General features: G+C 67.0%; 1 protein-coding gene across 2 annotated transcripts; it reads right to left on the bottom strand.

Moving 5' to 3' along the window:
- Positions 1–1345: 1345 nt before the first annotated feature.
- On the bottom strand, positions 1346–22155 carry CEP170B (centrosomal protein 170B). Of its 2 annotated transcripts, none has more exons than XM_036244099.1 (18): positions 22051–22155; positions 16202–16291; positions 14486–14564; positions 13711–13769; positions 12675–12810; positions 11436–11540; positions 10820–11290; positions 9863–10572; positions 9560–9730; positions 9064–9154; positions 7258–8943; positions 5954–6197; positions 2991–3150; positions 2643–2786; positions 2445–2533; positions 1952–2045; positions 1704–1755; positions 1346–1595 (listed from the first exon to the last, which is right to left on the bottom strand). In XM_036244099.1, the coding sequence occupies exons 1-18, from the start codon at positions 22153–22155 to the stop codon at positions 1360–1362; spliced, it is 4722 nt and encodes a 1573-aa protein (XP_036099992.1). In that variant the 3' UTR covers positions 1346–1359. The 2 variants fall into 2 exon arrangements, with proteins under 2 accessions (XP_036099992.1, XP_036100002.1); XM_036244109.1 differs by having other exon boundaries at positions 5954–6092.
- Positions 22156–22571: the final 416 nt, after the last annotated feature.

Here is a 22571-nt window from a genome sequence, read left to right as displayed (position 1 = left end):
GGTGCGGATGGAGCGGGCACGGTGGGCAGGGCCGCGGTGACCACTGCCTGTCTGCGGGACGGGCTGGAGAGAGCATGCAGGACGGGGACTGCGGCTAGCACCTCCTCCGAGTGACACAGTGGGCTCTCGGGGTGGGGGCCAGGCGGGGACCCCACTGCCACTCACACACGTAAACATCAGGTGGGGCCCAGGCCACACACTGGACGCCACATGTAAACACAGAGCCACAGCGGCCGTGTGGCTCCGTCCAGCTGCAGTGGCCCCCCAGCCATCGGTCGCTCCTGCAATGACACTCGTGCAGATGCCAGGCGGGTACACAGCGCACCCACACCACTCTCGTCGAGGTGGGACACCCCCACACACAGACAGGCTCTTTGGCTTAGAGGCTCCAGAAACAGGCCCCCGGGAGGGGCTGCCTGGCATGTTCCCACCAACAGAATCCTGAGAAAACAAAACTCCTGGGGCCTATCCCTACCCCCACCCCACGGGACTGGGGGCCTGCGGGGGCCTGAGCTACCTGTAGGGGCCCCATTAATGCCCAGCGCCCAGGACGGGCAGTGTGTCGCAGCCACTTTGTCCCGGCGCTCATCTCCGCCTGGCCCGGGACCACCAGCTTCCCAGCGCAGGGCCCAGTATGGCCGGGACAGGCCCTGCACGTGCAGGTGGGCTGGCTGAGCGGGCGTGGGGCACGGGCATGCGCCTGTGCGGGGCCGGCACGCCCAGCAGCCTCCCCTGCTGCAGCTGGCACGCTTGGGTTTGCAGATGTGTTGGCACCAAAGGCTCGAAGTGCTGGGGTTCCTGCCCCAAACGTCTCCACAACCGCGTCCCTGCCCTGGCCGCAGGACTCTGGGGCAGCGTGGTGGCAGGCAGCACCCCGCCTGGCCTGCACCCTTAAGTCCTGGGGTGCCGAGCCCCTCCCAGCTCCGTTTGGCACTGAATGATCCCACGGACAGGCCCCTTCCTCTGCCTGGCCCGGCCAGCACACGGGGACGCGACAGGTAAGCACAAGCTCCCAACCCGTGAGGCAGGAGGGCCCCTCCAGGCAGGGAGGCTGCTGGAACGGAACAAACTACTCTTTCCTTCAAAACTAAAGACGAAAATAACAGCGATGCAGAGGGCGCAGGACACACCCCGGGACGCCGGCCCTTGGCAGTGGCCACGGCAGGAGCTGGGCCATGAGGCCGGCAGGGTGGGGGGCTGGCTGGGAGCTGAGAGGGGCGGGGTGCGGCACCGCCTGTGGGTTTATGGCACATGTGGGGGTCTTCATGGTGAACTGGCACAGCCGGGAGGGGCTGAGGTCGGGACAGGGGAGTGGGAGGCACGGGAACGAGCACACAGGGGCCTCCCCGGCCCCACCCCCTAGATCAGGAACCTCTCCGAGTCCGGGAGGAAGTCAGGGAGGAAGGCAGGGTCCGGGAGGCCGGGGGACCCACAGGTGGTCCTCTGTGGGAAGCTCCTCGGGGACAGGGCCGAGGGCGGCGAGGACGAGCTCTGGGCAGCTGGCCGGCCTTTCCCGAGCTGGCCAGAGCCCGCGGGGCCCCTGCTGGTGGTCAGCAGGTCCAGGTTTCCGCTGGGGTCCACAATGGCGTTGATGACTGCAGGGGAGGGAGGGTCAGGAGGCTGCGGATCCTGCCCCGCCCCCCTCACCCCCCCTGGTTCTCCCAGGAGGCCCTTGGGCCTCCACCCAGGCTGGGCGCACCCACCTTCCAGCTGTTTCTGCACCCTCCTCAGTTCTTTCAGGATGGAGCTGATTTCCTGGGGGCAGCGGGAAGGAGCGATGGAGCAAGGGAGCTGGGCTGCCAAGGGGTGGCCTCTCCCCGGGGCAGGGGCAGGGGCAGGGGCAGGGGCAGGGTCCCAGCTTGGGCCAGCGCCCACCCCCTGCAGCCAGGCGGGCTGCGGCCCTTGGGCGGGCGGGCCTGCCGGTGTGCATGGCCCTGGTGCGCAGCCTCACCTTGTTGGACGTCTTCAGGATGGGCACCTCGTTCTCAGCATTGATCCTGGCTTCCAGGTCCTCCCACGCACGCCCCGAGTTCTGGAAGAGGATCCTGCCGGGGGCGGGGGGCAGACAGAGGGTGGTGACCCGGCTCCTGAGCACCTTGGCAGACCAGCCCTCCTGTGCCCCAGGGGAAACTGAGGCCCAGAGCAGGACCTGGGCTGACTGGTACCAGAGTCCATTTCTGCCTGGCCCAGGTCAGTGCTGGAAAGGACTGGGGAGAGGGAGTGGGGTGGAGGGAGGTACGCATCACCCTGGGGGCTCCGGCTCCCCCAGGCTCAGGGTTCCAGGAGCCATGGACACGTGCCCTCTGCATCAGTGCCCTGGGAAGACCTCGCCCACCCAGTCCTGGCTCACAAGCAGTGCTCCCGTCTGTCTGAGGGGAGTCCACGGGGCACCCGGCCCGCCCACCCCGGCTCCGGCAGCAGCGGGGCATCTGGGAGCCGCTCACTTCATCTTCTCCGCGAGGTGCTCCGTGTTCTCACGGATGGCCTGGGACAGCTGGGACACAGGGTTCAGCATCAGGCTGTCGAAGATCACCTGTGAGGACCAGGCGTCAGCACAGCGCCCGGGTACCCCCCAGAAAGCCCGACTCCCCAGCCCAGAGGGAGCCCGGCACACAGCCAGGTGGGGAGGGGTGGGTGCCTGCCTCCTCGCGGTTCCGAGGCCGAGTCCTATTGGTCAGGGTGTCCTCATGGCGGTCATTCATGTTCTGGTCCAAGTTCCGAGAGCTCAGGGAGCCAGGTGGCACCTTCTGGAAGTTGAGGCTGGCCTCAGGGATGCGCTGCACCAGCTGGGGGCGGGGAGGGTCAGCTGGAGGACCGTCCATCCACCAGGAGGCGGAGAGAGCGGCCCCTCCCCTGCTGTGACAGTGGCCCGTCTGCTCAGGTCCCCGGACGCACCACCCCTGACGGAGAAAGTCCCAGACCTGTGTCCGGGTGGCTGGGAGCCGCACAGGGAAGCAGGACCTCGTGCTGAGGGCCTGGGGCCGGCTCACCTCCTCTCGGGCTGAGATGGTCGAGGCAGGGGTGTTGGGCACGTTGCTGAGGGAGGGGCTACGTGCGGGCCCTGGGGAGCCCAGCGCGTCCCCGTCACCAGCCACGTCATGGATCTCCCGGGCGAGGATGGCCACGTCCTTCACCAGCGTCTGGCTCAGTCTGCAGCCATCGGGAAAGAAGGCAGATCCTGGAGGGACTTCCCAGCCAGGCCCCAGTGCAGGGGAGGTCGGGGACGGGGAGCCAGGTGGGACTCCATGTCCCCTTCTCCAGACAGACGCCCTGCCCAGGTGGACACCAGAGTCCCTCCTGGGAGGCAGCCACTGAGTGAGGGCGGGGCCGGGTGTGCGGGCTTCAGTCTGGCCCAAGCTCCGCCCACTGGGCCGCTGGCAATGGCTCCCACCGGGAGGCTGGAGTCCCACATCCCAAAGGAGTGGCAGGGTGGAGCCGGGGCAGGGCCTAAGCAGGGAGGGTGGGCAGAGACCTGCACGGGCTCCCAGGCAGGCACCCCTCCACCTCCTCTGGCCACCGGGGCAGAACGCCAGGGCTGCCATAGGAAACGTGGGGCCAGCCCTGGCCAGTGCAGGTCAGTGAGTTGGGCAACGTCCTGTGGACAAGGAGGTTGCTGGTTCGATTCCCGGTCAGGGCACAGCCCGAGTTGTGGGCTCAATCCTAGTAGGGGGTGTGCAGGAGGCAGCCAATCGATGTTTCTCTCTCACATTGATGTTTCTCTCTTTCTCTCCCTCTCCCTTAACTCTCTCTAAAAAATCAGCAAACTATTCTTTAAAAAAAAAAGTGGGGCCACAAAGGCCCTGCTCTGCAGGCAGGGAAACCGAGGCAGGAGAGGGGGCAGGATCACAGATGAGGGTCAGGCAATTCTGACCCCAACGGCAGAGGAAAAGGCAGGACAATGCAGAAAGGCTGGGCCCCCCCACAGCATTGAGCGGCCAAGGGAAGCGAAGGCCCCAGCACCAGCCTGGTCCCCCCCTCTCCACGAGTAACCCACGTTTCCCCCAAGAGGCTCGCAGGCCACCCAGAAAGAGTCTCCATCCTCCATCACTGGCCCTCAAAGTATCTCAGGCCCACGACCAGCATGTTCTTCACCCCTGGGGCCCTCAGCCCAGGCTTGGGACAGAGGATCCCCCATCACTGGGCACTGCTGCTCCCCTCACTCTTGGGGGGACAGGTGCACCCTCAGATTTCCATTGCACTCCAACCCTAGTCGCCCCAGGTCCCCTGAGGACCGGGTCTCCATCCTCAGCTGTCCCAGTCTGCCCAGGCGCCTCCTGGCTGGCCCCCAGGCCGGTCCATTCCTAGAGGCACCTCCAGCCCCTGCCTGGGGGCGGTTACCCGAGCTCTGCCCCCCACCAGGGCTGCCTCAGCCCCCTCAACATGGGGGTTCTTCACCGGGACCCCACCCTTCCTAATCGAGGACACACAGGACTTCCCTCCAACTCCTAGTGACAAACTGACCTGTGCCACAGTGCCTGCGCGGCCCACCCCGGCCTCTGCTACCTCTGCCCTGGCACAGGCTGGACCTTGAGCGCAAGCCCTGGAGCAGAGACCTCGGGAACCCAGGACCTGCACCCCCTCCCTCTCCTCCACCCCGACTGCAGCGCCTCCTTCCAGACCCTATGCCCTGCTGTCTCCTACCTCGGCTGGCCCTGCAGCCCTCCTCACCTCCGCCCTGCACAGGTCGCTTCCCCCAACACCCGTTGGCCACACCGAGGGCTCTGGCCACTCTCTTCACACTCTCATGTCCTCTCTACACAACCGCGTGCTACTCACGGCCTCAGTCACCATCCTTGTCCTGGTGACACCCGTGTCTCCAAACCCCACATGGGCCACTCTCCTGGGAGTCATCTGCCTCGCGTTACCTTCTTTAGGACTCAAGGTCAGCATCCTCAACACCAAACACTCACTGTCCACCCAGCCCCAGGACCCCTCCTGCAGAACCCAATCATTGAGCACGGGCCACTGCTCAATGAAAATCGCCTCTCATCCCTGCTCACCTCTCTGCACCATCCTCCCCAGCACCAGGCTTGGAGGTGAATCCTTCTGCTAAATGACCACAGGAGGGAGTACATCTCCAATGAAAACCTTAGTTAGGTGGAGGTCTTCCTTGTACCAGAGGTCCCCCACCCTCCCAGAAATATCTGCATCTGTGCATCCATCCAATTATCCATCTGTGCATCCATCCAATTATCCATCCTTCATACACCCATCCATCCATCTGACCATCCATCCCTCATCCATACAACCCTCCATCCATCCAACCATCCATCTTTCATCCATCCAACCACCCATGCATCCTTCATCCATCCATCTGACCATCCATCCAACCACCCGTTCATCCATCCATCCATCCCTCCCTCATCCATCCAACCATCCATCCATCCATCATCCCTCATCCATCCAACCACCCATTCAACTATCCTTCATCCATCCATCTGACCATCCATCCATCCAACCATCCATCTTTCATCCATCCAACCACCCATGCATCCTTCATCCATCAATCTGACCATCCATCCGTCATCCATCCAACCATCCATCTCTCATCCATCCAACCACCCGTTCACCCATCCATCCAACCATCCATCCCTCATCCATCCAACCACCCGTTCATCCATCCATCCATCCATCTATCCCTCCCTCATTCATCCAACCATCCATCCACCCATCCATCCCTCATCCATCCAACCACCCATTCAACTATCCTTTATCCACCCATCCATCCATCTCACTGCCCATCCCTCATCCATCCAACCATCCATCCATCCAATTATTCATGCCTCATCCATCCTTCCACCCACTCACCCATCCAACCATCCATCCATCCGAAGAGTATTTGTGAAACCCATTTGGGAAGAGAGCCCCCAGTGCTGCCCCTCCCCCAGGGTGCTCTAGGCCTTGAGGGGAGCCCCCTTGGTCAACACCTCCCACTGTGAATGGGTGCACTCACCGGGCAATCTCTGCAATCTCCGCCGTCTGCACAATAAACCCATAGGGGTCAGGCTCCTCTTCTTCGTCGTCTGTGTCCCGGAGGCCGGGGGCCCGGGGTCGGGCCCGGGTGGAGCTGCCAGCCCGTGGGGTCTGCGTGGCTGTTGAGGCACGGGAGCGGGTATGTTTGGGGGAGCCGTGGTGGGAGCCATACTCCTCCTCAGAGGTGGACGTGCAATCTGAGCCCTGGTGCCGGCGCCGTGTGTCTGGGGAGTGAATTGGTTCCAGGAGCAAGAACAGAACAGAGCAGCACTCAGCACCATGGCAGCCCGGTGCTCCAGGCAGGGCCCAGTGTGCAGGTGGCACCCTGCGCCCAGAAGCCCTTCGGCTGAAGCAGGAGCAGCAGCTAAGCTCCAGGGTCTGCAAGGCCACCGCCAGCTGAGGCACATGCAGGGACGGGCAACCTGGCGTCTCCACGGGCCAGGCTGTGTGCATCAGAGGGGAACCAGGGTCTTGGTGGTGGAAGAGTCGTGCCCACACCCCAAATGGGTGAACCTCCACACATGGGCTGGCCCTGGCCCCAGACTGGGCCTGCAGGGTGGTTGAGCACAGCCTGGCCTGAGAGCGGAGCCCAAGCTCCTCCCTCGCAACCCGCCCTTGAACCTGCCTGGTCTTCACGCCTGACTCCTGGCCAGCCTGCTCAGAGCGCCCCCTGCAATGGCTGCACACGTGCGCAATGAAGGGGGGGAGCGTTCCCAAGCAACTGCGACCCTCAGCCACCTGGCCCTTCCTCTCAGGCTGCATCCGCATGGGAGTGGGGGGGGGGGGCAGCAGTGTGTACACCTTAAACCAATTCACTCGGAGCTTGGGCCCGCTCCTAGCAGGGGGCCAGCCGGGTGGACACGGAGGTCCGGCCATCCTGGCAGGAGGCCAGCTCCAGCGGCCACAGCAGCCCATGTCCTCCCGATGCACACAGGCTGCAGGCTCCTGGTGTGGGGTGGGCAGACGGGCACGGCCGCCCCCTGGCCACAGGGCCTGGGCTCACAGCCACCCCACCCCCCCGGGCCCCCATCCCCCAGGGACGGCCCAGCCTGCACATGTGCCTCACAGGCCACTGGAGTCCCAGCCTGAAGTCCAACCCCAGGGAACAAGGGGCAGGCCCACCGGGAGACGGAAGGAGCCCCTCCACCCGGGACATGGGGACATGGTCGGGGTCTTCTGCCCTCACGACAGGACAGCCTGGGGGCCACAGGGGCCCCGTGGGGCAGGGCAGGGCCCGCAGCCAGGCCTGGGCTGACGCAGGGAGCCGCTCCCCACGGCACTCACTGGGTGAGGAGTATCGGGCACTGCCCGGGCGGGCCCTGCTGAAGGGTTGGCGGGAGGCCGCGGCGGCGCTGGCGGTCTTCCGGGCGGCAGTCTGGGCCTCGGCCCTGGTGGACTTGCGGCCTGAGCAGGACAGCTCGACGCTGCGGCCGGAGAAGCCAGCACGGGGGGGGGCCGCCTCGGAGTCACTGGGCCCCGTGAAGGAGCCTGCCCGCTTCCGGGGCATGGCCAGGATGTCCAGGCGCGACAGCTTCTTCGTCTGCTCCGCGGCTGGACGCCCCACCGGCTCGTGGTTGGCCAGGGAGCCCCGCTCCCCGTCGGCGGCCTCTGTGTCCGAGGCGTCGCCCAGCCGGGCCCGCCTCAGCCGGGAGGCCCGTGTGGGCCGCGGAGTGGACAGGCTGTTGGAGCGGGTCAGCGCCTGCTGCACCTTCTGGGCACTGGCCGACACGCGGCTCTGCTCTTCCCGGGCCACCGGGGATGGCGGGGGGGCAGGGGGTTTTCGGCGAGACCCTGGCCGGCCTGCCCTGGTGGCCGAGGGTGACTCGTGGTCAGAGGTGACCGTGTCTGAGCCAAGTGGGTGGGCAAGGCTGGAGCCTCGGTCTTCGTTGGGCCAGTCCAGGGCCCCCTGGGGCCCCTGGCCACGCCGCACAGCCAGGCGCCGCGCAGGCTCCCCACAGCCCGCCTCTGTCGGGCCCCCTGGGCGATGGTGCTTTTCCGACAGCCAATCCCGGGTGCTGCTCAGGGCGATGCCCCCCAGGTCCTGCGCCGCCGGCGGGGACGGCGACTTTTCCTTCTGTAGCCCCATGAGCTGGGAGTTCATGGGGCCGGGGCCGTTCTTGCCACTGAGCAGGCTAACTGTGCTGGCCGTGTCCACGTCCGAGTCCCCAGACAGGGAGTCCTCCGGCGGCCCCGGCGTGCTGCCCACCTCGCCCTCCGCCTCTGCAGACTTGGAGAGCAGGCGGGCCTCCAGGGCCGCCAGGGCCGTCTCCGTCTCCTTCAGGATCAGCTGGGTGTCCTGGGGGTGGACGTCCATGCGGGAGGCCCGGGCTGCGGCCAAGTCCTGCAGGAGGGGGTGTCTGGAGATGTTCGGGACCTGGCCAGGTGCTGAGGGGCCGCTGGCCGGCTCCTTGGTGATGCTCTCCTGCCGGTTTAAGGCTCCGGCCTCCTTGGCCTGGGTGGGGCCCTCAGGCTCTGGAGACCGCCCGGTCTGCAGCTGGATAACCATCCGGCCGCTGGTGCTGACGTAAACGCTGTCCCTGGGGGGGGTGCTGGGCTGGGCCGCCCGCCCCGAGCCCTCTGCTTCTCCTGGAGCCACAGACGTTTTCCGGGGGAAGGCACCCTCCCCGTGCTGGTCCCCAGGGAAGAAGGAGTTGGGGGCCGGCTCCCCCGGATGCGAGCACCGGCCCCGCATCCACACCAGCCCCTCCGGGGGGCCCCCGCCGGGCTCTGGGCCCCGCCCCCCATCTGACCCACTGGCATCACTGAGGCTGTCGGGCTCCAAGTCCTCCTGGCCCGACAGGCGGCTGGCCAGCTCACTGCCCGGCTCACTGCCCGGCTCTGGCCCAGGCCCGCTCTTCCTGGCAGGCTGGGGGCCGTCCGCCCGGTCACCGGGCAGCTGTGGGAGCCGTCGCCGCTGGCGCACAGGCAGGGCCCCCGCGGGCTCCCCCGCTCTGCGCCCGGGACTGTCCTCTGCGAAGGCAAGGGCGTCCAGTTAGAGCCGCTGCCGGCCCTGGGCACGCGGGAGCAGGACCTGCTCACCGCCCTGACCCCGGCCACCCCCCTCCTCACTGCAGCCCCGGGGCCACTGACCTGCCAGGCCGGGGTCTGAGTAGCTGTCAGCCAGACTGGCCCAGCGGGACGCCCACTTCTGACCTGCAGGGGAGCCGGGCACCGAGAGGTCCTGCAGGGAGAAGGCGGAGACTGTCTGAGGAGGTGAGCCCCACAGGGAGGGCCGGGGCACAGAGGGCAGCAAAGGCGGCCACCCCACCCCCCGCTCCACAATGCCGTCTCCCCCCTGCCACATGTCCCCCACTCAGAGACAGCTAGAAGCCCGCTGCCTCACTTGGGCATGTAGGAAGCACACACCCAGGTGCCCAACTTGACTCCGGGCCTCAGAACCTGCCCAGCCCTGCACACGAGGTCCAGCCACCTGCCAGGCGGGTATACTCCCCAGGAAACCACCTGGCCCATCCTCGTCTGGGGTCTGGAGTCCAGCTCCAGGCAGAACCAGAGCCTCCAAGGGCTGCACACGGGACGGATGTGCGGCCCAGCGGGGGCTCTGGCGCTGTCTCTGCTGCCTGCGTACCTGGAGCTCCCCCTGGGGGGCTGTGCCCACTGGCCGGGAGGCAAACTCCTGCAGCAGGGACGCCCGCGGGACCACCCCGTCACCGGACTCATCTCTGTCCCCTCTGATGACTGGGCGAAAAACGGCCGAGGACACCCTGGAGAGGTCAGGGGTCTCAAGTACGCCAAACACCTGCCGGAGGGACAGCGGGGCTGTGGGTCAGAGCACCCAGCTCTCGTCGTCCACACAGAGCCCCCCTTGGCTCAGGAGAGCAGGGGCCTGGCGGGGACGTGAGCGGCAGGGCCAGACCCCCCCACAGCTGACCTGGTCGATCATCTTGCGGGCCTCCTCCACCTCCTGGTCCTGCGCCTCCGTCTCGATGGTGTAGGTCCCTGCGTCACTGAGGCTGTCCTCCTCCTCCTGCTTGCGCGCCTTGGTGAGCTGGGGGTCAGTGGGGGGTGGCGGTGGGGGTGAGGGGGCCACGGGGCTGGCCCCACGGGGCGTCAGGGGGGTGGGCAGTGGTGGGGGCGTCTTCTCAGGGCTGGGCCGAGCAGCTGTGGAGCCGTCCCGCAGGCACTGGGCCATGAAGTCCTGGGCCAGGCGGGAGCGGCGCCCTACGCTGCCAAAGGGGCGGGCGGAGGCCCGGGCAGGGGGCGAGGGGCCCCCCAGCCGCTCCTCTGTCTTCTCCCGCTTCAGCGAGCTGGCCCGCTGCGGCCCCGAGCTGCTGCCCGCTCCCCGGGTCAGGGCGCCGGGGCGGTCCCGGTCCACTGGCCCGGGGCCTCGGCGCTTGTCAGCCTTGGGGTCCCCGGGCGGGGTGTGTGTGAAGGACTGGGAGCGCTTCTTGCGGGGCGTGTCCTCGTCGAAAAACTCGATGACAAAGGCCTGCTGGTTGTGAAGCAGCTCCTGGGGGTCCCGCTTGATCTGCCTCTGCAGCCGCACCTGCTCCCCGTTCTCCACAGGGACGCCGGCCGCCGCCGCTGCCGCCGCCACGGGGTCCTCAGAGTCGCTCTGTGTGCCATCCTCGTGTTTGTGGCCTGGGGGCAGGGACCCCAACCCATCAGGCCGAGGGCAGCCGACACAACCACAGCTGTCATGTGTGGCTGGGGACAGTGCACACCGCACACGGAGCCCCGCACACGTGACCCAGGCGAGCGCCTGGAGCATGCTGGTCACCCCCAGTGGGCCAGGCGGGTCTCGGGCAGGAACTGAGAAACTGAAACCGATCAGGCTGATTAGGGTCCCCCACGGGAGGGGGAGGTGCAGCCACCGTGGGGCACTCACCCTTCAGGGTGCGGGTGTGCATGGGCAGGTCGCTCTTGGCACTGTGGCGGTCGTCTCCGGGGCCCGCCGGGCGCAGCAGGCTGGGGTCATTCTGCACCAGCCAGTCGGCCACCTTGGTCTCGGCAGAGACCACCTCCACGGGCGCGGCCTTGCCCGGGGGCCGCCGCTGCCGCAGGGAGAACTTGGTGACGTGGTCTTTGATCTTCACCTTGCCAGGGCTGCAGTCGTCGAACTCAATGGTGAAGGAGGCGTGGCTCTGCACCACGGGCGCCGCCCCGCCCTGCGCCACGTCCTTGGTGGGCGCCTCGTGCACCGGCCCCTCGGCAGGCCGCGGCAGGGCCTCCTTCGTGGGGATCTCGAAGTAGCTGGGCTCCCGGCGGAAGGAGTAGCCCTGAGGCTCCGTGGGGGCCCGGAAGCTGGTCGTGGTCCCGGTGAGGTCCCCATCCTGTTGCATCAGCTCCTTCGGCCGCTCTGTGAGGGGGACACGTCCTCAGGTGGGACCCAGGGGAGGCACCCGCACCCACCCACTCTGCTGGGACTGTCAGCCCCATCTCCTCAGGGTGGACAGCTCCAGGCCGGGCCTCCCTCTGGAGTTCTGGGCTCTCACGGGACCTACCCGGGTATGGCCCCTCCTGGTGCCGGTCCTCGGGCAGGGTGCTGCCTTCATCCTCCCCCCACCAGGAGGGCTGCCCGTACAGAGGTGTGCGGTAGGCTGTCGCTTCTGCAGAGGGAGCATTGGGACTCTGGGTCACTGTGGCCCCCACACAGACAGGAGGAGAGACCCAGAGCTGGGGGAGATTGGGGTGCGGGGGGACCCCTGGCATCACCTCCCAGCTCAGACCTGCAGCTGCCCAGAACCCTGGCCAGTGCCAAGGGCTCCACGGCGGTGTTGTGAGGGAGGCTGGTCCCCAGGGAAGCACTGTTTCCAGCACCATCCTGAGCACACACTCCCTTTAGCCCTGCCCTAGGGCCTCTGCCTCCAGAGTCTGCCTGATGGGGAAGCCGCACCCAGAGACCCCCTCTCACCAAGGCTCTGCACATGGTTCAGGTCACGAATGGGCGACCCTACAGGCTGCGTGCCTCCCCAGTCTGACTGGACCACACTGGGTACAGGGGTGCGGGTGTGCATAGGTTTGTATGTCCACAGGATGCAGGAATGTGGGCGCAAAGTGAGTGTGTCTACAGAGCTGTAGGGGCTGGGGTGTGCACAGGCAAGTACATGTACAAGGGTGCAGGAATGTGGGTACACAGGTGGGTGTTTCTGCAGGTGTGCATGGGTGGGTGTGTCTGCAGGGGTGCAGGTAAACACAGGTGAGTGTGCCTGAAGGGGTACAGATATGCACAGTGGGTATGTCTGCAGGGGTGCATGGGTGGGCATACCTACAGGGTGCAGATGTGCATGTGCGTGTGCGTGTGTGTGTGTGTGCAGGGGTGCATGTGTGCATGGGTGGGTGTGTCTGCAAGGGTGCAGATGTGCATGGGTGGGTGTGTCTGCAGGGGTGCATGGGTGCATGGGTGGGTGTGTCTGCAAGGGTGTAGGTGTGCATGGGTGGGTGTGTCTGCAGGGGTTCAGGTGTACATGGGTGGGTGTGTCTGCAGGTGTGTGTGGGTGTGTCTGCAGGTATGCGTGGGTGTGTCTGCAGGTGTGGAAGCAGTGTACACAAGCACCTAAGCTCATACATGAGCCAGCTGTGCTGTGGCTGCCGGGGGCTGTGAGCCCAGGAGGCTGAGGTGGGGGGTGAGGGGTCGTGCAGGGGCAAAAACACGGCTCCCGGGAGAGGTGACTCAGCAAGGCTTGGGGAGAGGCGTGGAGGCAGGCCTGCACGCACCCGGCCCCGTTGCCATGCCCGCATACCTGCTCCTGGTCTCCGGTCCCGCTCCGGCCTGGGGTTCGAGGACTCGCAGTAAGGCGCGTGCTCTGGCAGGGCCTCGCCCCTCTTGGGAGCCGGACCCTTGACGCTCACCTGCAGCTGGCTGGTGTACTTCTCGTGCTGTGGGCAGCGGGGGCGTGAGGGGCAGCTGGCCACCTTAGGAGGACCCCCACCCAGGGCAGACGGCCCGAGACCTGCCTGGTCCATGCCGAAGCCTGTGGGGACCCTCAGGCCACAAAGCTTCCAGGGGGGAGCTGCTTGTTGGGTGGAGGGGGGGGCATACGGGAGGGGAGACTGGCACCCCCAGCCCCACCAGAGGGGCGGGATGGGCTCCAGGGCACAGGGTCAGCCACTCAGGGGCTGGGTGGGGGGAGGAGACTGTGGGTACGTGTGTTCACACGCACACGTAGGTGTACGCGTACACATGTGTGCGTGTATACATGTGTACATGTGTGTGGGTGTGTCTGTGCATGCCAGGGCCCCACCTGGCTGAGCTCTGCAGTTGTCAAGAGCTGGACACACAGGCTGTGGCCCTCACGGGCCCTGTGCTGCTTGAGCTCATTGGGAACACGAGCTGAGGCCTGTCCCCATCCCCGACAGGGCTACTGGGTAAAACTCTGGACAGGGTTCCCCAAATCCATGCTCTGTGACACCCCACCTGCTGTGGCCCCCGACTCAGGACGCTCAAACCTGACTTTCAGTCCCAAACACCCTGCCACCCCGCTCCTGGCCACCCCTACCCATGGGGGCCTGATCAGGGTCCTCCAGGTACAGGAGCTGCTGCTAGGCATGGCCTCTAGGGCTCTAGCCACACCCGCTGGCCACACCCACCAGCCACGCCCACCACGCGCCTCAGCCTGGGGGGGGCTGGCGGTCTCCCCACCTGCCGGACTGGGTGATCCTGTAGAGCAAGCCAGTCCAGGTGGCCTGGAGGCCTGGGGCTGCTGGCCAGGGGGGTAGGCAGTGGGGAGCAGAGGGCTGTGGGGACCTAGGGGGGCCCGGCCGCGTGCTGGCACTGACCCTGAGCGCCTCCTCGGGGACGCGGTGCTGCACCCGCTCCAGCGCGTACAAGTTGGGATGTGGTCATGCGTCAAGGAGAACAGGCAGGGCGGCCAGAACTCAGGCCTCAGCAGATCAAAGGCCTGCCCCCCCCAGTGTGACACCTGTGAGCACGCCCACCCACGCGTACACTGGCCCGTGTCCTCACTCGGGAACAGCCCACAGCATGTGCTGGCCCCTGATGGGGTGGGAGGCAGGGGCCACCCCCACTCAGCCCAGGGCAGGGCAGGCTGGAGCCCACGAGGTTATGACACCTGCCCAGCCATGCCAGACCACCCGCAGCCCCCAGCTTCCTGAGGTTCCTAGGCTGGGGGGCCTCCGCCAGCAGGCAGGTCCACACCCCCGGCCAGTGGGCCAGCTCGAGTCTGGGCCAAAAGCAGCATCATCTCCTGTCGTGCTACAGGCCCAGCTGCCCGGGGCGGAGGCACGGCCCCTGCTCACCCGTATTCTGGGCCCAGAACGCCACACCCGCACAACCCCCAGGTCACCCGGGACTCCGGGGCCCAGAGAGGGCTCACTTGTTCCTCGGGGCCCCCTGTGAGCTCAGGCCAGTGGGCGGGCTAGAGGTGCCCAGGGCCGACTGGGGGGGCGGGAGGCAGGGGCTGGAGTTGGGGTTCACCCTGGCCACCCTCTAAGCCCAGCTGTGGCCCCGGAGGGCCCGGCCCGCTCCCAGGATGACGGGCGGCTGGCCGTGGGGACCAGGCAGGAGTGGAGGAGGAGCGGGAGGAAAGGATATCGTAGCCGAAGCGGATGACGTCATTGAGCCGCAGCGTGATGTACTTCTGGTCGGGGATGCGCACCTCGTTCACGAATGTCTGCGGAGGGAGCAGGCCGTGCCGCGTCAGCGGTGGGTGGGCACTGGGCCTGAGCCCTCCTCGCCTCCTGCCCTGGGCCCACCCTGTCCCTCCCGGCGGGAAGGGACAGACTGAAGGACTGGGAGGGGTCGAAGTGCCCGGCCTCACCCAGTGCCCAGGGGCTCTGGTGAAACAAACCCTTTGTCCTCACGGACTCGTGCTGGGTCCAGGCCCCCACCCAGACCCCACAACACCCTGAGGGCGGCCCCATGGCAAGGCTGGTCAGGCTGGTCAGGCTGTGCTCGGCTGTCTGACCACACGTCCCCACACAGGCTCGCGGGGCGTCAAACAGCCAGCGACTCATGGGCCACCACCGAGTTCCACACTGTGCTCAGAAGCATGCAAGACCCCAGCAGGCCCTGGGGGCCTCTGGGACCAGCCCAGGTACCAGTTGTGGCTCAGGCATGGCCATGGCGCCGCGTGTGGCAAGTAACAGGGAGTGAGCAGGACTCGTCCCAGGAGAGTGGAGCCCAGAGGGCGGGCGGCTCGGGGCAGGTGTCCAGGCGGGCTCTGCCGTGCCCACGTGGAGCGTGGCAGCTGTGATCAGAGACGTGGCACGGGGAGCTGGCCTGGGAGAGGGCTCTGGACACACTTATGTGAAGCAGGGGGTCCCTGGGCGCCGCGCCGGGAGCAGAGGACAGCAGGCCTGGCACAGGGACAGCTTCGAGGCTCCGCAGAACCGCCTGCCTGCCAGCCTCTGTCCCTGTCTGAGCCTCGTGGCAAAGGGGCAGGCAAGAGCTGGTGCCGGTTCACCACAGGCCGCTGCAGAGCCTGCCCTGGGGCTGAGGAGCAGAGACCAGGCCAGCACCCTGGACCCTTCTGAGGCCCCCCAATCAGGGGACCAGCGCCAGCCTCCCTGCAGCCCACTCGGGGGATGAAGGGAGCAGGGGGTCCGGGGGCAGACCCCAGCACAGCCTGAGACCCCAGCGGGGAGCACCCTGAGGGGAGTCAGTGGGTGGAGATGACAGGCAGGGCCAGCCTGAGCCTCCTGTGGGACCCCAGCTCAGGGTGGGGGTCGGGGCGGGCAGGACTGTACATGGATGGAAAGGGGAGGGCCCTCTAGCAAAAGTGGGCAGAGCCTGATGGCTTTGTTTTCTTATTAAAACGGTGGCCCGGGGCAGACTCCTGGCCACCTGACACAGACAGAATGAAGACGCCCACACAACACCTCCAGGACAGACAGACAGCACAGACCCCACTGGGCCTCGCCCCTGCTCCTGTCCCTCCTGCCCCATTTCCACCTCAAACACCAGGTTCCTCTCCTGACCCCATCCCTGCTCCAACAGTCAGAGCCTTCCTCCTGGTCACCCCCTGTCCCCAGCACCCCAACAAGAGGTCACATACCATCCAGGACATGATACACCCACACAGCCCCATCCACCTCAGGAGCCCCATTTCCTAGCCTGTAGGTGGTCCAAGGCCTCCCCTGGCCAGCTGAGGGGCCTGTCCCCCTCCCCCACCCGGAGGGGCGCCGCCCCTTGTTAGCAGGCCCAGGGGGAGTCCTGAAAAGGTCCTGGAGGGGCCGAGGGGCCACAGCGGAGGGTGAGGACATGGGTGCAGAGGGAGAGGCCGTGGAGAGAGGCGGGGCTCACACTCACCCCATTCAGGCTGCCCAGGTCCTTCACCCAGTGCTCATCCCTGTCCTGATCGTAGTTGATGACCGCATGCTGCTTGTCCACGCTGCGGGACTGGGGACACAGAGGCGACTTTCAGGTGACCTTCCCTGCAGGCAGAGGAGGCAGAGGCCCCCCTGCAGAAGCCTCACTGTCCCCCACCCCCACACCACCACCAGCCCCACGGGCCTTGGAGCCCAGGGGGTCCCACCCAGTCTCACACCCTGCATGTGTGCCCTGCAAACGCACAGGCCTGCCCCGGCCAGCCGTCCCAGCCAGAGATGTGCCAGGAGTCCGCGCCGGTTCCTCTCCCGACCAGTGCCACCCTGGCCCCTCCCTGGTGACCAGCCCTCCACGGCACCGCAGGCCGTGCCCCCATCCGAATGGCTGTGCCTGGCTGTGCCGTGGGAGGGCCTGGGCACCTCTGGGCAACTGGGACACGATGTTCACTTCCAGGGCAGGCGAGGGCGGCCAGGCAGGTCGGGTCGAGCCCAGAGGGAGCACGAAGGGCTGGGGGGGCTCAGGGAGAGGCCTTCGCCCACTCCTGGCCCACAGCCAGCCTCAGGAGGCTCACCACCTCGCCAAGTGACGGTCCCGGCACACTGGCGTGGGGGCCGCATCTCAGACCCTCCCAGCTCCACGCTGGTGCACAGGGCTCACGCGTCCTGAGCCCGCCCCTCGCTCCCACGCACTGCGCACGCACAGGTACTTCCGCCCTGGGCACTGCTCACACTTCCGGGCCACCGGCCCCCAAGACTCCCACCCCGAGGACAGTCGCCAGCTGCCTCACACAGGCCAGCTGGAGGGCCGCAGACAGGCTGTCCCCACCCTCCACTACCTGGGCTTGGGGACCGAGCAGGGACAGGGTCCTGGGGTCACATTCTTCTGGCCTGGGCACTGCCAGCACGGCCACCTCACCCAGCCAAGAGGCCGGTGGGCTCAGCACAGAGCCGCCCAGCCCAGCCCTGGGGTCTGAGGACCACACGCCTGGGGCCCAGCCCAGCAGGCACCAGCACAAACAGCGCAGGGAGCTGTCCTGCAGCCCTGGCGGCCGTCTGTGCCCCGAGGGCCTGCCAGGCAGGGCGCCCACGAGGCTCCCAGGCCCCTCAGCACACGTGGGAAGGAGGGGCCGCACGCTCGCTCCCCCGGGAGGGTGGCCAGGACCGAGTCCCGTGTCACCACACACCAGGCTCTCAGTCCTCACAGGTGCGTGCTGAGACTCCGAGGCCCAGGCAGCTGGCCACACCGCAGAGCCCGTCTCATGCTCCCACCTGCCCAGCCCCTCAGGCACCACCCTGGAGTGATCAGTCTGGGAGGCCCAGCACCCTCCGAAGGGCACTGCCTCCTTCCTCGCCCAGAGACTGGAGCACAGGGAGGGCAAGGTGGGGTGGGCATGGGCTCTGGCCCGCCCTGCCCAGCCAAGGTCACTCAGCGTGGCAGAGGTGGCCGGGCAGGCCCGGGGGAGGCCAGCAGGCAGGCTCGGGGGGCTGCAGCCCTGGGCCTGAGCGCAGCCTCCATGCTCCGACCCCTTCTGGGTTCAGAGGCCCCGCGGTGGTGGCGTGACCCACAAGGACGACGCGGCAGTGAGACCTGGGGGCCAGTGTGAGGAGGGAGAGAAGTGGGGGCAGGGCCCGCACATCCTGCCAGGCCCTCCGAGAGGAGCGGGGTGCAGGGGTGTTCAGGGCAGGGCACAGCCTGCAGGGCCAGCCAGGGCCCCCAGAACACAGAGGCCGCGGGAGCCACCCCCGCAGCGCTGCCCCCACGGGCCCAGGGAGATGAGCTGGCAGGACTCAGGCGCCCTCGCCAGGATGCCCCAGGAATGACCCCCGGGCACCTGCCAGCCTCCCAAAGCAACGGGCTCCAGCAAGGTGGGTCTGCCCTGGTGACCCACGGCCCTCTCCCCCCAGCCTCAGCTCTGCCCTGTCCTGAATCCCTCATCCCATCAGCGCCTATGTCCGGGCAGCTCCTGGTCACCCTGACGTCAGGCACCGCCTCCCGGGACTGCTCGCTCCGTCCCCACGTCCCCACGCAGGCCTGCCCGGTGCTCACCTCCCCCGAGGCCGGCCCTGTGACCCTGCACACTGGCCTTGGCCGGGGCCTCCCTACCCTGGCGTGCTCAGGGACACTGCACTCCCCTCTTGGGCCTGTCTCTTGGCTGCAGGGCATTGGAGGACTCCCCTGGGACCTTGCCATAGAGCGGGGTTGACAAGAACCAGCACCTCTCAGGGCTTCCTCACCTTGGGCGAGGTCACTGCCCCTCTCGGCAGCCCCGAGGCGCAGGCACTACGAGACCTTAGAGTCCAGCCCAGCATCAGGGAGGATGGGGCTCCCACCCATGCACAGGGCTTGGGGACAGGCCAGCTGCCCGCCTCAGCCCTGCCCAGCCCAAAATGCCATTGGGCCAAAGGGACCCACTGTCTCAGGAAAGCAAACCCTGAGGCCTGGGGGCCGGGCTCTGCCATCCTCATGGCCAGACCTCAGCCCCTCAGGGACTGACAAGGGCACATCCTCCAGGCTATGCACAGCGCCATGCCAGGGCAGGCGGGATGCAGGAAACCTCAGCACCTCAGGGACTGACAAGGGCACACCCTCCGGGCTATGCACAGCGCCATGCCAGGGCAGGCGGGATGCAGGAAACCTCAGCACCTCAGGGACTGACAAGGGCACACCCTCCGGGCTATGCACAGCGCCATGCCAGGGCAGGCGGGATGCGGGCAGGTCCCGGGCTCGGCCTCGCTGTCCCTCACGCTGGGGTGCACGGCTGCTGACAGCAACCTCTGGAGGCGCTGCGAGGCTGACCTTTCCAGCCTGAACAACTCTTCCCTCCCCAAGCAGACCTCCCAACTCCTGGTCACACCTGGCTACCCCCAGGCAGCTCAAGCCCAACCCTGCCTGACTGTCCACCTGGCCTCCCACCTCCCCCAGGGAGGTCACCAGCCAAGCTCCCAGCAACTGGGTCTGGGTCATTTACCTAGGACCACACTCACCCTGAGCCCACCTTCCCTCTCCCTGCCAGATGCCCCGCCCACCTCTGGCTCCTGGAACTTGGCACAGCCCATCCCCCAGTGTGTGCCCAAAGGCTGGGCTGCAGCATCCATTCCTGCCAGGGCCTTGTCACCAGCTCCTGCCAGCCCCTCCCTAGACCTGGAGTAGCACCAGGGCACTCAGGTGCAAGGAGGGGCTCCACCCAGAACCTCCTCCTGGCCCTACCCCGACCCAGCCCAGGTGCCCCTGGGACAGGGACCGGAGACCTGACACACCGGGCGGCAGGGAGAGCGCCCACAACATGGGAAGAGGAGCCGCTATGACACGGCCTTTGGCTCCGAACACATGGAGTTTGGGGAAAGGGTCTGTTTGTACTCATTTAAAACAGAACAAAGACATGCTTCCAAAATTCATGTCTGCCGCCTCCAAGGGGAGCCCCGCCCAGGGCCCCCGCTCTCGGGCAGCAGCCCAAACCCGGGCTCAGGCACGCCCTCCTGCCAGCTCACCCAGCACCACCCCAGGGGCTCCCGAACAGGCCGCGGTTTCCGGGTCAGGATGTGAGCAGACAAGTCCCAGCTGTCACAGATTCCCACCGGGCAGAAGTACAGAGAACACCCGCCACAAATGCACAGGCATGCACACACATGAGCAACCTCGTGTGCTCATGCACACATACACACACGTATGCACAGGCATGTGTGCGTGCCTGTGCACTCGCGTGCGTGCGTACACATCCAGCGCGTGTGCACGCCCTGCACCGGGCTCTGGCACTAGGCGGACCTGGGCTGGGTGTCCGCTCGCGTCTGCGTCACGGAACACGTCCTCGCGGGGCTGCAGCTCCCTCAGGCACTGGAGCCAGGACACTGTGGGAAGTGCTGGGGCCGCAGAGCCAGAGGCTCACAGCCAGGCTGGCTGGCTCTGCCTCCCCTGCCTCCAGCCCCCCTTGCTCAGACTGGGGCACAAGTCTCCCCCTCACCACACTGCCTCCTGCCTCTCTGCTGAACAGAGGCCCCTCCCTCACCACGCCCACTCCCCATGGCCCCATCTCATCCCCATGTCACCTCTCAGGGCGGGTGGGGGAGAGGCCGGGGCCCAGCACAGGCCTGTGTGGTGAGGTGCCCTCAGGTGGGGTGGAAGTGTCATACCAGGACGCCCCCTTCCTCAAGGCCTGGGTGAGGGTAAGGGAAGGTCAGGGTTTGCCCCCTGATGGCTGTCAGGGACATTCACGCTAGCAGGGACCCCGGTGGAGGGGCAGAGAATGATGTCTTGTCCGACGGCACCAGCTGACCACGCAAAAGGCTGGAGGCCAGGCCGGGGCAGCGGGGGGCTGGAGGCCAGGCCGGGGCAGCTGGGGCAGTAGGGGGCTAGAGGCCAGGCTGGGGCAGTGGGGGCTGGAGGCCAGGCTGGGGCAGCAGAACCTGGAGGCCAGGCTGGGGCAGCAGGGGCAGCCGGGGGCTGGAGGCCAGGCCGGGGCAGCGGGGGCTGGAGGCCAGACTGGGGCAGCTGGGGCAGTAGGGGGCTAGAGGCCAGGCTGGGGCAGTGGGGGCTGGAGGCCAGACTGGGGCAGCTGGGGCAGTAGGGGGCTAGAGGCCAGGCTGGGGCAGTGGGGGCTGGAGGCCAGACTGGGGCAGCTGGGGCAGTAGGGGGCTAGAGGCCAGGCTGGGGCAGTGGGGGCTGGAGGCCAGACTGGGGCAGCTGGGGCAGTGGGGGCTGGAGGCCAGGCCGGGGCAGCAGGGGCAGCAGGGGCAGCAGGGGGCTGGAGGCCAGGCCGGGGCAGCAGAGTCTGGAGGCCAGGCCGGGGCAGCTGGGGCAGCAGGGGCAGCAGGGGGCTGGAGGCCAGGCCGGGGCAGCGGGAGGCAGGGGCAGCTGTGGCAGCCGGGGCAGCAGCAATCCCGCACTCCACAGGACAGCAATCCCGCACTCCACAGGACAGCAATCCCGCACTCCACAGGACTTTACACTCCCTCACTCCACAGGACTTCGCCAAGCCTCAGTTTCCCCACGTGACGGAGAACAGCAAGGGACAGAAACACAGGCAGACCCATGCTGGGCCACCCCAGCTTGGAGGCTAAGAAGCCCCTGCTGCTCCCGCCCTGCTCAGGCCTCCACCACTACCACCAGAAACTTGGACTGAGACCCCAAACTCCTTCTAAGCACCAACTCCTCCAACCCCAGCCTCTCCCAACACCTGGGAAAAGCAGGCTGAGGGCCTGTGCCAGAAGGGGCGGGGGACGGAGCCAGGCTAGGGGGCAGGAGCACCCAAGGCCCCTGATACCCACAGGCCCCCAGCACCCCTGCCTCCACAGGGTCCATCAGGGCTTCAGGGAGCCCACTCAATCACACAGGAGGGACAGAGAAAAGGACATCCACGCTAAGGGGGATCTTACAGGGTCAGCCCACTGCCCTGCCCCCACACTCTGTTCCCAAAGAGTTAGACACGTGAGCCCCATCGAAGCAGGGCTCCGACTCTGGAACCCCAGCCAGAGAGAAAGCCTTGATTCTGTGTCAGCCTCTCGGGCCCGAGGAAGGCCTCCCCCCAGCGCACGGCGAAGGGGCACCAGGCACGGTGGACAGGCCTAATGCCTGGAGCTGGCCCTGAGTCTCTCCACCAGACTCAAGGCCCAAGTCAGGCCCCCAGACCACAGAAAATGGACAAACCCACTTTCCACACCTCCCAAAGGTGAGCCCCCAATACCTTGAGAATCGAACAGAAACCGGAGCACCCTTTTGTCGGACCTGCACCCGGGAGCACAAACTCGGGCCTGCACAGGCCCGACCCAGGTGGCGTGTGGAGGCCTCCTCACCAGCTGTCCGCCCCACCCTCTCAGCCCCAGAGGTGCCCACCTCACCTGCAGCATGAGCTCGCACTCGTCACGCCCCACAAAGATGAGCTCTCGCGGGAGCCGGTGACGGGTGCCGCTGCTGCTCACCAGGAACCAGGAGGTGACGCTCATCTTGGCGCCAGGGAGGCCCGTCAGGCCCTGTGGGTACAGGAGTTGTCAGAGTGGGCTCCCTGGTCCAGGCCCAGGTCCCTGGCACCCTGAGGCCCAGCACAGAACCTGCCCCTCCGAGGCGCAAGGGCCTTCCCCGCACCAGCACCGCAGCTCAGGTGGCTGGACACTCCCTTAGGCTCTAGGCCTCACACAGCCCCTTCTCTCGCGCGTAGGTGCAGGAGTCGAGTCTGTGGGCATCGGCTACACTGCCTGTGTGTGGGCCCACATATGTCCCCATGACCTTACCAGGAGCAGCTCCCTACAGTCAGGGTCCCCACAATGCCAGCCCATGGCACCAGACCCTCCCCAGGACACAGAGGGTCCACTTCCCCAGCCGGACATCCCAGGATGAACCCTGGGCACAGGGGCTGGGGGGA

The sequence above is a fragment of the Molossus molossus genome, unplaced genomic scaffold (genome assembly GCF_014108415.1).
Source record: "Molossus molossus isolate mMolMol1 unplaced genomic scaffold, mMolMol1.p scaffold_m16_p_1, whole genome shotgun sequence".
Taxonomy (NCBI): domain Eukaryota; kingdom Metazoa; phylum Chordata; class Mammalia; order Chiroptera; family Molossidae; genus Molossus; species Molossus molossus.
This window is presented reverse-complemented; position numbering and strand designations above follow the sequence as displayed.